Genomic DNA, 15,780 nt, shown 5'->3' with positions numbered 1-15,780 from the left:
TGCAAACTTTGAAGGCTTGTTATTTCTTAACAAATTCGAAACTGGAAAATTGATGACTTAAACCTCCCCTAATTTCACATGAACTACAACATACTTTGATTAGAGCAAAATTGCAGATGGTGACGTCCAAAAGTGATATGTGGAATGATCAAAGTCCAAAAACGTAAAATGACCTCACCCCAAAAAATTGTTCATATTCAAATCAAAGTTTGCGCGCAATAATAAATTTAATAAATTTAAGATTGAGAGAAGTGTAGAAAAAGAATTTTGGAGCAACTAATACTATCCATTTTATTTAAATATAATTTTTCTTGATTAAAATTAATAATTATTATATCATCGATATGCTCCTCTCTTTCACGCAGCTGAAATGTAACGCACGAAAAAAGTGAATTATTTTCTCCGTGTCCGTTCTACATTTATTTTCGTTTTACTTTTCGTTGGACATTTGCATAAATATCCATAATTCGTGGATCAATACCATTCGAGGAAAACGAGTTATTACACATACGTGGATTACCGTCTCTATAGAGCAGCAAATTAAAATTCCATTTTGTATTGGCTCGTTGAGCTGCCAGTGCCTTGGGCCAATGCTCTAATTTATTGTACTATTATTTATTATACGTTCCCTGGGGTTCCGTTTAAAAATTCCAAATTGGTACTTTATTTGGTGTAAGATCGATGGTAATGTTATTTACGTGTGTGATGAGTTTATATCAATAGTTCAGTTGCTACGAATGAAATGAAATTCTAAAAATGAGAAATCGAACATGGTTTTATGACGTAGAAGTATAAAATAGCGTATCAAATTGAAGTCTACAGAAAAGAGTATGTTAACCATTTAATAATTTATATAATAGGATTCTTAATTGTTCTCGATGTAAAATGGTTATCATTTAAAGAGAACAATTAATTTCGACATACTTTTAAAATCAAATTGATGACAAAAGTATTATAAATTAGCACTTGTGGCATATCGAATTAAAGCTTGACGAAAAAGATCACGTCTATTCGGTAATTTATATAATGTAATTCTTAATATAATTGTTCTCGTTATAAAATTAACTTAAAAGGAACAATTCATTTCAAAGTACTTTTAACACTCAATACAAGTTGATGACATAAAAGTATTATAAAATAGAACTTGTGACATGTCAAATTAAAACTTAAAACTTGACGGAAAAGACTACATCAGCCATTCAATAATTTGTATAATATAATTCTTAATGTAATTGTTCCTGACATAAAATGAACTTAAACGATTCATTTCAAAGTACTTTTAACATTTGCTACAAATTGATGGCATGAAAGTATCAATAAATACCACTTATCTTACATCTATTTAAAGCTTAAATAAAAATAAAATTGATTATGCTAACAATTTTCGTATAAACTAGCAAAAATAGTTTTCACGTATCAAATTTCGATACATTAAATTATATGATCTTGAAACGTCGATAGTTCGACAGTATTTGACGACATAAAAATTCCATAAAAGAGCATACTATATTAATTTCGCGCTTTAAGCTCGACGGAAACGACTGCATAAACATTTCTTCGATATTTTGAACATGGAATGGCTAATCATCAGTCGTAGTAAATAGTGATCGATTTCATAACCTCTAAAGTCGGTCACAGTTTTGTGACATAAAACCGTCGCAAAATGGCGGTCGCACTCCGTCAATTCGGAGTTTAGTATGTTTAAATGATTATATAAACCTAAGCATGAATACAAATTTTTCTGTAAATATAAAATTCTGACTATTAAATAATATTATGCAAAGGTAATTTACGATATGGTAATTTTGTTACAATGGACTAATTAAATATATTTACGAAAAGTTGTCATTTTCATCAAACTTCGAGCTTATGGTTTTTTTATAAAAATCAAAAATACTATTTTGTAGTTTTTGTATCGTCAAATTGGATGAAGCTATGTTTTGAAGTCAGCGATTTGCAACAGCCCAATATAAATACCTATATTTTTGTTTGTTTAAATTTAATTCACCCCAGTATTTAAGGCATTGATCAACGTAGGAAATACCTTTTCTGTGCATTTATTTTCCGTGATTCCGACCATAAATGCGTAGCAAACAGGTCAAAGGGAAGGAGAATGTTTAATTAGTAAAAGGGCAGAACGCTGCATGCTCGTGGAAGCAAGCCGTTTGCGTTTCATTGTTGCTTTTCATTCGGTTCATTAATATCGATAATTAAAAAGCCACTCTATTAACTGTGCCAAATTGTTTGAGGTATCGGTTTTTGCGGAAGGATGCTCTGGAAATAAATTCGAACGAATGGCATTTGACGTGGCGAGTGTGTATGCACGATACGATAGAACGAGCGAACTCTTATTTTCGCATTCTTTATTCTCGGTGTTGATCGATCTACTCGATAAAATACCGAGGAGAAATTGAAATGTTTTATTGACCTGATTTCCCTGAAAGCCCTCCAACTTTTCATCGTAATAATAATTTTTTTATCCCCCGCGAAAAAGAGCGCTCGAGTGATAAAAGTATAAATTACAATTTGATTTAAACGATCATGTTTATTGGGTCGAAAGAAATGTGTCACTTTTTTTAAAACTAATTAATCTACTTTGCAACGATGTTCCATTTTTGAAGAGTGATTTTGATCAAATTTATATTTTTGTGTTAAAAAGTATTCATGGTGGAAAAGATTATAGGTAATTTTTTGGGAGACTTCTTTGCAGAAGAATTTTGTATCTCATTTAGGAGAGTGGCTTTTGACTGATTTAACATGATTTTTATGTTAGAAAATATTCATAATGGGGAAAGTTATGGTCATTTATTTCAAAGCCTCTTTTTTAGAGATTTTCGACGCATCTTCAGACCCAGCTGTGTAATATTACACATTTCAAAACAAAACATTTTTTTAAAAATATAGACATCTCTTAGAGATCAAGAGAATGTGTACCTATTGGGTCTAAAGACAGTATAATCATATAACTTCAATTTTACTTTGACTAATTTGCAAATTTCTTTTAACAATCTTTCACTAAGTTTTTATGGATTTTTTGCTATTTCCGATTTACATTGAAATTAATTATAAAAGTGAATATACAGAGTGTTACCTCTGCTACTCACAAATTTCTTCCACTTGCAGCCACCTTACGAAAAAAAATTTAGAACAATATTTGCAGAGTATGAATGCACATTTCCACTTCTGTAAATCGAGTAATATGTTAATAAAAATATCATGTAATATGTGTTTCGAATTCGTCTCGATGTCCTCTAAAGCTATGAATAAAAAAAATGTATGTTCCTATTTAAAAAAACCAAAGTGACCTTGACCTTGCCAAGAGAACAAATAGTTTTCAAAATTTGCTTTACTAATATCTATTGTGCACTTCATACCCTGCAAATATTGTTCTAACCTTTTTTTCGTAAGGTAGCTGCAAGTGGGAGAAAAATCATGAGTAGCGTTACAGTTAACACCCTGTATGTGTGTATGAATCAGTAATATTTCAAATGCAATCGTAATACAGCACATCTCAAAAAAGTACTATAATAAACATAGAGATATCTGAATGATAACACTTTTATGCAGCGCGTAATATTACTCACTCGAGTCCGAAGACGTCAAACCCGTATAACTTCGTCAATTTTATTTCGATCAACTCGTAAACTTCAGGAAATATTTCTGCACACAAGATGCTAGCAATTCAACGGAGGTGTCCCACAAATTACAAGATATAAATAACTGCGAGATGAAAGGAACAATTCGGTGTAGCAACAGTACACAAAGCGTTCGCAGGTCGATCAATCATCTCGATTTAAAGCAGAAGCGTCGAGGAATTCGTTGGCGTTTCCGAAACGAATGAATATTCCAACGGAAAAGCGGGACGAAAGAGAGAAAACCGCTTTAGTAAATTTCAAAAGGCCCCCAAACCAACGCAACGGTTTCGTATCAGTCGAAACTTACCATTTGATCGATCCCGGTCACGGTGGCTGCCTTCCAAAAGGTAAAAATCATCGGAACCGACCGTTGCCGGTACCAACAACACCACCACCAAGAAGTTTATGGAACCCATAAAGCGACTCCGTGATAAATATTTACGAGACTTTCGAGAAATCGAATAACCAACGCCCAGCCCCTGCAATATCGATTTAATTAATTAATCCTCCAGCCGTTTTGTCGATCGTACCGATTTAATTTAGTGTATTTCGATTTTGCTGTTAGATTTTATGGTTTTCTTGTTGGAGAAAGTGTTATTGTTACACTTCTAGGGTTAGTTTTTTCGAGGAAATCATAGTGATGGATTTAGAAGGTGGTGAATTTTGGGATATGTATATTGTGTAACTAGAGAGTTTTGGAATTTTTGGATTTTGAGGAAGAAAGAATTTTGGACATTGTAAATGTGGTAGACAGGAACATGGAAATTCGAAATTTTGTTAATGTGGGAATTTGAAATTTCAAGTAATTTGGGTACTTTGGTAATTTGGTATTTGGGTATTTGGGAATTTGGTAATTAATTAATTTAGTAAATTCCTAATTTTCTAACTTGATAATTCAGTGAATTTACAATTTGTTAAATTGGCGAATTGATAAATTGATAATTTGATAATGTGCTAATTTGGTAATTCATAATTTGACAGTTCAGTAATTTGAGACTAAATTTGAGTACATTCATGAAACTTGAAACATGACTCTTATTTTAAATTTGCAAATTTGTAGCTTTAGAAATTATTAAATTTTATATTATTGAATTATTAAATTAATAAATTATTAAATTTTGATATTTTTTTCCAAAATACGACAGTTGAAAAATCATCCCTATAACCCCTTAAATAAATGAATGTATAAACAAACGAATAATTAGCTAATTAAAATTGCAGTCCCTAAAGAGATCATCCTCAACTCGTTAAATACATTTCACACGTCGAAGATATTTTTCTCCAACATACTCGAGAAAATTCGTCACCGTGCACCCCATTCAATCGAACACTTTTATGGACCCCGAACAATGCAGATGCGAAGAAAAAAAATGGAAATACTAAGTTGGCAGATTTTTCTCGCTCACCGACTCGGAAGTTGAAGTGGTTAAGCGAAGGAAGAGAAAAGGAAAAAATGGCACGCGAGACTGAAAACACGAACACGGTCTTTGACTCTGGCTGTTTGCGGACCAGCCTCGCTCGCACATGAAAACCTTTCATTAATTTCACAAAGCCGGCTACTTGACCTGTTACCGCTAACTACGATCTACGTTTTCCCTTTTGCGAACTGACTAAAGCCGCGCAATCCGGACCGCAAATTGCCACGGCACTAACACGGTCGCCGTTCATTCGGCTCGTTAAACGTAAAAACCCCAGGCGCAAAGGTATAAGAAAAAAACGCACGCGCGATCACACGATTTCTGCGTTCGACGAGTCTCGTTTTCTTCACCCCTTTCGGAATTACTCGATTAGCGCCGGGTCGTTGTGGTATCTTTCGTTATGCGGAGAGTACGAACTGTTCTGGATGTTATGGTACTTTTTGAGGATTTAAAAGTTTGGGAATTTGGGAATTTGAGGGGTTTGAAAGATTGGAGGGTTGAGAGTTCGAAGATTTGGGAGTTCGAGACTGAAGGGTTTGAGAGGTGTGAGAGTTTCAAAGGTTTCAGATGTTTGAGAGTTTGAGAGTGTGAGAGTGAGAGTATAAGAGTTTGAAAGGTTTGAGAATTTCAAAGTTTAAAAGTTTCGAAGTTTGATATTTTGAGAGATTTGAAAGTTTGACAATTTAGAAATTCAAGAATTCAAAAGTTTGAAAAACTTGAAAATTTGAAACTATTTCATAAAAGGTCAAAAATTCGCAACTTTTTAATCCTGCTAACATCCACAATCACCGTTAAGAGCATGAAATGCTACATGCATGAATTTATGTTATATGCATCGTGCCACATACATGAATTTATGTTATACGTAAATGCATAAATGCTGTATGCATAAATGTTGTAGTCATAAATGTCTCTCCCAAAACAAAAAGGTGAGCACACTTTGCCTGAATACACTATAGTAGAATGAAAGAGGATGAAGAGATGATTCGGTAACAAGTGTCAGTCTAAACAACGGCATCCGTTTTTCAGGAGGACAACCTTTGTCACGTAACGATCGGTCCCTCTAATTTCCCCAATGATGAAACGTTGCACGTCTCGTTTACACGCACGTACTATCAATTTCTGTTCCACGGGACAGGCCGGCAATTTCGTTCAACCGAATTCGCTAAACTTTCGATCGAAAGTCAATAATTGCGCAAGCAGGTTTGAACTCTGTGTAATTCGACGACGAATCGAATGACCGCTTTCATACCGCGTTTTCGCTTTATCTTTGTGTTACCATACGTTCCGGCGGACCTACCACTGAACCGATTATAACAACCACCAGGCTGGAATGCCCGGAATCGGTAAATGTTGCCCAGCCCTGTAATAATCTAAACGATCGTAAATCAACTTCACCCGCTACGTAGTATCTACTTTTGGAACGATTATGGCTGATATTATGCAACGTTAAATTCTAAGTGGAGGAAAACGGGAACGATAGTATGTTTTTTCTTCGTTTCCATTAATGTTTTTAGACAATTGGTTTTTCTATTGTATGTTGAAACGAGACGAGATTTGAAACGTAACGTAACTTTGATGAGATTTGAAATGTTCTGTAATTCTGATGAGAATTTATGACAGAAAAGTATTATGAAATAGCACTTATGATATATCGATTTAAAGCTTTAAATGTGCTCCATATTGGTATTATACAGCACCTTTAATCATTTTCATATTAACAAAGTTATAAAGTATAGAAGGGTGCTATTAGACAGTTATGCATCAAAGTACCGATTTTCAAACGTGAAAAGTCTAATGAAATTTCATGACAGAAAAGTATTGCGAAATAGTACTTGTTATATATCAATTTAAAGCTTTAAACATACTTCATATCCGTATTATACAGCACCGTTAATAATTGCAAAATTATCGAAGTTGGAAAGTATAAAACCATCAGTCTGTTATACAGCAAAGTACCAATTTCCAAACTTGAAAAGTCTAATGAAATTTCATGACAGAAAAGTATCGCGAAACAGTGCTTACGATATATCAATTTAAAGCTACAAGTGTGCTTAAAAAGAGAATATAAGAGCATTATTAATATTCTAATTATTAGGAAAGTTAGGAATTTAGAAAGTAAGGTATTAGATTGTTGTACATCAAATTATTCATTTTAGAATGTCCAAGCACTGATGAAATTTCGTGATAGACATTCATCACAAAATGGTGGTTATGGCATATTGATTTATAGCTTAAGTCATACTGAAAATAGGAGTATAAATGCCCTGTTAGTATTCATAATGTTAGCAATGTTAGAAGTTACTAAAAGAAAATATATTATAATTCATCAAATTATTGATTTTAAAATGTAACATGCCTAATGAAATTTCATGACAGAAACGTATTATGAAATAGCACTTGTGATATATCACTTTGAAGATTTAAATGTGTTTCATATCCACATTATACAGCACTGTAATAATTTTAAGATTATCAAAGTTAGAAGACATAAAACGTTGCTATTAGACGGCTATTCAGTAAATTATCGATTTCTAAACGTGAAAAGTCTAACAAGATTTCATGACAGAAAAGTAATTCCAAATGGTAGTTACAGTACATCAGTTTAAAGCTTGAAGTTTAACAAAAATAACCACGTAAACACATTATAAATATTTGTAATACAAATTGAGTAATCTTTCGTTGAATAAAACAGTGACCTAACCAATTTACAACTTGGGTCTTCAGTCCATATCCAATTCCTAGTAGATTACATTTCGTAATGATAATGCTATAGAAAAGATATTTACAAGGACGTTTTCCTCAAATTTCTAGCTTTCAGTTGATATGTCATAAGTGACTCTTCGCAAAACTTTTCTGTCATGAAATAATGCCAGACTTCGTAGATTTCAAAATTATTCATTTGTTATAATTATCAGTCATTTTCTGTTAAAAATGCTAATGAATCGTTTGAATTATCGTTCTGTATATACTTCAAGCTTTAAATTGGTATATCATAAGAGTCATTTTAAGATACTTTTCTGTCATAAAATTTTAGGTTTCAAAATTAGTTATTCATATGTTATAACTGACGATCAGGAATTTTGTATTAAAGATATCAACGAATCATATAAATTGACATTTTGTTCCCTCTTTAAATATTATATTGACATGTCATGAATACAATTTTCAAACTTTTCTGTCATGAAAACATATCAGACGTTCAAACGTCCCGAATCAGATGTTTCAAAATTAGCCATATATTTACAATCAATCACCAGTCATTTTGCGTTAAGAATATTAACGAAACATACTGTCTTTTCCCATAATCTTCAAACATTAATTTAGAATACTACAAGTATATTATACAATAAGATTTTAGTTGCATATATAAGATTTAAACTCGATTATCTCCTTAAATACAGCGACGAACAATGTAACCCAAGACGTGCCCTAGCATAGTCATTTCCTTACCCGAAAACTGTCAGCGAAACTCAGAGACCGAAGTCAATAGTCGTCGACAAGGGATAGCCTTTTAACAGACGTGTTTTACCGGAATAAGACGAGTAATTAGCGGTAATTAGTTGTTCCACTCTTCCGGACTCTCTCAGTCCGTTCGTCAGCAGGCTGTAATCCGATTTTCTGCTTGACAGCGGACGTCGCCGAATAATTGAATCTTGGAATGGAAGCCATTAATCGACGACAGTGGGCCAATGTTCGATCTTGCTCTCATTTCCTTTTCCTTGCACCTCTTTTTTGTTATCGTTCGCGTTCGTTCAAGACACTCTTTTCTGATAATGTGTTCGATAAACCAATGTTTTTATTAATGCGCTATTTTTGATTTCTTATCTTCATCATGGAACATATACAAGATGAAGAAATATTTACAAGGTGTCCTAGTTTTTTACTGTACATTTAGAAAGTTACAAAAAGTTATTTGTTTAAGATTATATTTACTATATATAAATATTTATATTTATTATATTATATTTACTATAAGTACACGTAAGTACATGTGACACTATATAACTCTATATAACACTTTATAAATCAATTTAACTGTATGTGACTCAATATTACTGTATGTAACTCTATATAACTGCATATAACTCCATATAACTCCATTAGAACTACATACAACACCGTATAACTCCATATAATTCCATATAATTTCGTATAACTTCGTATAATCTCGTACAACTCTGTACAATATAGTGTAACTGCGTATAACTCCATATAATACCATTCTAATTACACATAACTCCACTATAGCGACATATACCTCTCTATACCTCCATATAACTCCATATAACATCACGTTGATTCAACAATCGAATAGTGCCACATGAAATTCGCTATAATCTTTCCAAATAAAAGTAGACACTAAAAGTACCAATTGCTATATAATCATTTCTTAACAAAGTGGACGATCGATCTCGCTACTCGTACAACGACAAGGAATAAAAGAAATCATGTACATCCTGGATAAACGATTTCGAATTTCGTTCCGATTCGTTCTTTTTTTGTAATCCGATTTGCCACTTCGATTTGTCGAAGACGACACCCGAAGGAACGGGCGAGTTTAAGCATCAATTGAAGCAAATTGAAAAAAAGCAGAAGAGGACTAGATTTTCATTATCCTTCCACGAGGGTTGTCGACGCCCGTGATTCCCCGATCTTCCTTTAAAACTTCTTAACATGCTAATACTTTCAATATCTGCCGACACGCTCCCCGTCTCTGTTTTATTGTTTTCCATAATTTATTTCACATTTTTCATTTATTTGAGAGACTCCGTTTCTCGTAATTTCACTGCAAATCCAATTTACTGACAATTTTAATATGCATTCTTTGATCCATCGATTGATTGTTTCATCGCATATCTGGAGACGTTTAAAAATTCATAAACTTTCGAAGGGTGAAGTGACTTTCAACTTTTTTCAGCTGTTGCATTTCTGCGTGTAAAGTTTGTTATTACTTTCGTGTTACGATTCTTCTTTGAAGCGAGTGTGTTACAAAATGGCGGAGGCGATTTGAATTATCTGAGTTTAAAAATTCTTGTGTTGTAAATAGAAATATATTATTTGTAATATACTATGGAGTCTCTTTTAACAATTATAAAATTTAAATTGTACAATTATTGTTAAACAATTCTTGTACACTGTACACTTAAATTATATTCGTACAATTATTTTAATGTATAAAATTCAATTAAAATATCGCATAATTTTCATTTAACCTAGTTACTTAAATTAAATTACAATCGCACTTTTGTTTAAGCTATACAATTAAATTTAATTATAATTACACATTCTTTTATATATGTAACTGTATTACAATTTGTTTACACAATTTATTTCAGTTATATAACTAAATTAAATTAAAATGAGATATTACTCTTTCAAATTGCACAAACAGTTCAAATACGAGAAAATCATTTTTTCGTGCGAATAAAAATATTGTCACAACAATCCGGATTTTGTAGATTTTAAAAAGTTTCGCGATGTTCCACGCGTTTTAAAGTTAATGGAAATTGGGAAGAAAATTCGATTTCTTAAATTCTTAGAGGGTGGTTCACCCTCTTAAGTGGTTGCCTTCGTGTCGGAACCATGTGCTTTGCCAACTGGAAGTCAGCGCCAAACCGACAGCTTATTTTTGCTTGTTTTTTGGATTATGTGGATGGTTTTTTTGTTCTGTTACAGGTGCCAAATTGTGTTGGTACGCCACAAGTTAGCTTCAGTCTTTTTCTTTCGTTTCTTATCGTGCTTTTTCTTCGTAAACGTCGAATAACTGAGATAGGTCGTCACAGAATCCTCCGTTTCGCAGACGGTGAAAACTTTTGCAAAAATTCTACTGCAAAATTCGTTGAAACAGATGCTTTCCGAAATAATTCATTCGGTAGAACTTTTTGGGGGAGGTTTTCATGAGATACCTTTATTTCTATTTTTGTTAAGGAAATTTATTTTGTGGTTTGCACAGAATTTCTGCAAATTGCTATAATTGATACAATTTGGAAAATTGATATTGTTTTTGTAGTTGAATAAAGAATAAATTCTACTGTGTAATTTTATGTGTAGACTGTAAATTACTTGTGTAAAAGTACTATGTAATTTTAGTTATTTAATTTGATTTGTGTTTTATTTGAATTGATAAATTGTTCGTAGAATCTGTTATTAAAATTTGAAAATATTTAAAGATCAGAAAATACGAATAATTGAAACCACAAAGTTATTCAAATTATTTGATTTGATTGGATCTTCCCCTTCGTACAAGACAAATGAATAGAGTTTTTTCCAGAAAGAAATAAGAAAGTCATATATTACTGACCAAACAACAGCAGAATCAATATAACACGTTAAGTTTCCTGAGTCGCGATATCAAGAACCAAATCTATGTGCCAGTTTTTTCCAAGGAAAAAAGAGGATTTCTTTCTTTACCGTAAGGAGATACGTGTTTTCTTGTGTAACCTGAAATATCATAAATAATACAAGCAAGGTTCCTCCTTGCAGATTTAAAAACAGAAATTTTACGTCTTACTCTGGAGAGTAAAAGTATACACAATTTTGTAAATCAAACGGAATGGTGAAACAGTGTAGCAGTCATAATAAAAATTTATGTTAAGCTTCTTATTTGGTACTGCTACGTGTATTGCTGCGAATTAATACAAGAATGTAGTTCTCAAATAGTGTTTCAGGTAGACATACAAATATTTTGGATGTTATACACTGGTAGAATTTATTGTCAATTTTTTATTGATTGTTACAGGTTTTAGATGATACGATGCAGCATGGGGTAAAACGAACTATCAGATCGTCGAATCTTCAGTTACAGGTAAAATACCTTTTATTTACATTTAAATATAGTTATTATGATAAATTTATATTTAGATAAATTAACATTCGAGATTTATATTTAAAGAAATTTGTAATGTACCTGATTTGAATATCTCGAAATCAAATTTTCAAAATTATGATGTTTCAATATTTCCAGTTTAATTATTCAAAGTGCTAAAATTCTACAGTGAAATATTTGCAATTAAAATATTTGGAAATTTTAAGTATTACATATTTGGATAATTGAAATTTGAATATGTCAATGTCGAATGATTCAAATTAGGGTAATTTGAAATAGAGCACTCCAAATCAGAATATTTCATAGTGGAGTGTTTGAAATTCGAGTAATTCAATATTAGAACATTATACATCGAATATTTCGGAATTTGGAATATTCTGAAATAAAGTGTTGCAAGCTGGGTGTTTTACAATTTGAAATATTTTAAACTACTGTGTCATATCGGATTGTTTCGAAATTTAGAATACTTCAAAATGAAATATTTCAACACACAACATTTCAGCTCAGAATATTTCAACACACAATATTTCAAGCACTATCCTATCAAATTAAACCATAACAAAACATAAAAACATACAAAACGTATCAAACAAATAATCTTCATGAAAATTGTCATAAAAAAAGAAATAGTAATTCGAATACAATCAACATCTTTATTCAAAGTGTTAGAGTTCCAAAGTACCGAAGATCTCGGGAAGATCTTGTAGCAAGAACAAAAAAACTTATCCGTCGTAACCCAATCATCTCCCTTGGTGTTCGACGAATCTACGTTTAATCAGCACCTTTTAGGCGACTGGTAGATAAGACTTGTAATTAGTTATAGACGTTGCTTTGAAGCGTGCCCTCCTCGTTCCTGGGCAGGCTTTAGCCTAGCTGCCGTTTGAACGTAATCGGATTTTCCGGTTGGTGTACGAGCTGTCTCTGGCGAAAAGCATCTCCGATCGAAGCGAAGACTGTGGCCAACTTTGGTGTCGCTTGAAAAATACGCAAATATTATTAACAAATTGATTTTCATTGCAAAAACACGTGACTGTATCGCCAGAAACTGATATACACGTGGGTGGTTCAGTATATGCTTCAAGGATTAATTTATGTGAAAAATGATCGGCAGGTGCTTATATAGTTATTTTTGAAATGCTTCAAACTTGAATTTGATATACCATAAGTAATATTTTGTTATACTTTTCTGTCATGAATTTGGATATGTACCGTTAAAGTTGGGGTTTGGTATAAAAAAAAGGAAGTGTTCTTTTATAATTTCTAACTTTGGTAATATTAGAAATAATCAGGGTGCACTTATATGGCGATTTTGAGCAAGCTTTAAGCTGTGAATTCATATAGCATAAGTGGCGTTTGGTGATACTTTTCTGTCATGAATTTTTGCTGAAGTCTGTAACGTTTAAAGTGAATTGTGTGTACAGAAATGTGGTGACTCTACTTCACGAAGTTTTTATTTTGCTAAATATGAAGATATCCAGGGGACATTTATATAGTGATTTTTAACCGGGTTCAAGCTTCAAATTGATGTATCATAAGCTGTATTTTGAAATACTTTTCTATCATGAATTTGCGGTAGAATATACATGTATAACTTTTGAAACGAATCATTCAATTTACAAAAATGTAATCATTCTGCTTCTCTAGTTTCTTATTTTGCTAATAGTAATTATATCGAAGGGGCATTTACACTGTGATTTTCAGCAATGTTGAAGCTTTAAATTAATATATTGTAAGTGGTATTTTACGATACTTTTCTGTCATAAATTTACGTTAGACTTTGTAGCTCTCGAATTGATTGGATATACAAAAACAGTTCTACTTTTCAGACTTTTAACTTTGCTACGATTAAAAATGCGAAGAATACCTTTATACGACAATCTTTAGCAATCTTAGAGCTTCTATTACATATACTATAAATGGTATTTTGCAATGCTTTGCTGTTATGAATTTATCTTAAGTCCTATATTCTTATATTCCAAAATATATTTGATATACTTGTATACTCTCTGTCTCTTCCTCCCAACTTTGTTCACATCAAAAATATTAATGGAGCCCACATACAGTTGTTATCAGTACATTTTAAGCTTGAAAGTGATGTACCATAAATAACGTTTCGTGACACTTTTCTATTATGAAATTCTATTGAAAGATTCACTTGTCAAGATCAGCTGTTCGATATGCAAGAGTCCAACAGTTATGTTTCTGCATCGTCTCACGGCGCCCATAAAAGAAATATTAAGGTATCACTTACACGGCTATTTTGGGAAAATTTTAACCTTGGAATCGATATATCACAAGCGATGTTTTAGCGTACTTTTCCGTCACGTAATCATTTTATACCCTTTACGTGTCACGAACAGCTGTTCAGTATAAAACAATCAGATGGCCTTTCTGCCCTTTCATCTAAATTTCCTTGCATTACAAATATTAAAGGGGCCTTTGCACGACTATTTTCAGCATACCTTGAGCTTTAAATTGACGTGTCACAAATACAATTTGCATACACTTTTATGTCATGAAATCATGCTAGACTTCTTATAGGCACTTCGTATAATATTCTGATTTCATATCCACGTTAACTAAATCAATTTTTAAATTTTAAGAAATGAAAATATGAGATATATTTATAGAAAGTTTTTATTATTCATTAGTATTTTAGTACGTTACTTAAATATTCGACATTCATGTTTTTACTTTCCTCTACCCTGTGAACTGCGATTTGAACTGCGACTCCGGGTCCAAACCTAGGGTACCAGCTGAGTGCAGTTCAACTGTGTATCGAAGACCAACGCGTGAAAGTATAGCGCACCAAAATGCAGCGCGTCGAAGTGCAACGCGCTGAATTGCAATCTGCCGAATTACAGCGTGTGGAAATGCAACGCGCTGAAGTGCAACGCGTCGAAACTACAACGCATTGAAATTGCAACACGTTGAGTTAAAATGCACCAAAGTCCAACACCTCAAATTAGGATGCGTGGAATTGCAATATGTTGAATTACAACGCGTTGAATTTGCAACGCGTTGAATTTGCAACGTGTCGAAATTGCAACGCGTTGAGTTAAAATGCACCGAAGTCTAACACCCCAAATTAGGATGCGTGGAATTGCAATATGTTGAATTACAACGCGTTGAATTTGCAACGTATCGAAATTGCAACGCGTTGAGTTAAAATGCACCGAAGTCCAACACCCCAAATTAGGATGTGTGGAATTGCAATATGTTGAATTACAACGCGTTGAATTTGCAACGTGTCGAAATTGCAACGCGTTGAGTTAAAATGCACCGAAGTCCAACACCCCCAATTAGGATGCGTGGAATTGCAATATGTTGAATTACAACGTGTTGAATTTGCAATGTGTCGAAATTGCAACGCGTTGAGTTAAAATGCACCGAAGTCCAACACCCCAAATTAGGATTAGTGTGCGACTCCGGAATAGTGAAGTCCGTCGTTTATAAGGTATTGTCGGTGCAATCATATTTATTATTGTTGTAATTTTTGCATGGGTAAAACTAATTTACTAAGAATTTTATTTACATTAAATCGCGTCAAATTGACGCACATCCGTAGAGATAGGTATACCACATAGCAAATTTCAATATTTCAAAGCTTTAGAAGAAAATAGACTTCAATACATATTTACCTCGTTCAATGGATAACAGTCAGTACCAGAGATAAAATAAAAATGCGAACGGTTTTTGTAATTTTCCCCCAAAAAATTTGAAATACGTCAAAATGTCGCGTCTCGTAAACCTTGTGTTAAGTTGAAATTTCCAGTAGAAATGTAAGTAGAATCAGAAAAATCAGAAGCATTCTATCGATCCATGCAGCACGTAAAAACCGTGGAATCGAAAGTGAGTAAGATTCAAAGAAAACAGCGACTGTTCTTATTTTTGTATC

General features: G+C 32.8%; 1 protein-coding gene across 7 annotated transcripts in view; it reads left to right on the top strand.

Annotated features, from left to right (window-relative positions):
* The window catches only part of LOC100875595 (uncharacterized), a 412,310-nt gene that overhangs the window by 355,516 nt on the left and 41,014 nt on the right, over positions 1-15,780 (top strand). For 6 of the 7 annotated variants that reach the window (XM_076531348.1, XM_012281881.2, XM_012281879.2 and 3 more), the window contains one exon: positions 11,796-11,861. The exons of the other annotated variant lie outside the window; for it this stretch is intronic. In XM_076531348.1, coding sequence (XP_076387463.1) covers positions 11,796-11,861 — 66 coding nt within the window. The remainder of the gene's footprint in view (positions 1-11,795; positions 11,862-15,780) is intronic. 7 annotated transcript variants of the gene reach the window in all.

This window comes from Megachile rotundata, chromosome 4, assembly GCF_050947335.1.
Source record: "Megachile rotundata isolate GNS110a chromosome 4, iyMegRotu1, whole genome shotgun sequence".
In the NCBI taxonomy this organism is placed as follows: domain Eukaryota; kingdom Metazoa; phylum Arthropoda; class Insecta; order Hymenoptera; family Megachilidae; genus Megachile; species Megachile rotundata.
Note: the sequence above shows the minus strand (reverse complement) of the source record. Positions and strands in the feature narration are given on the sequence as shown.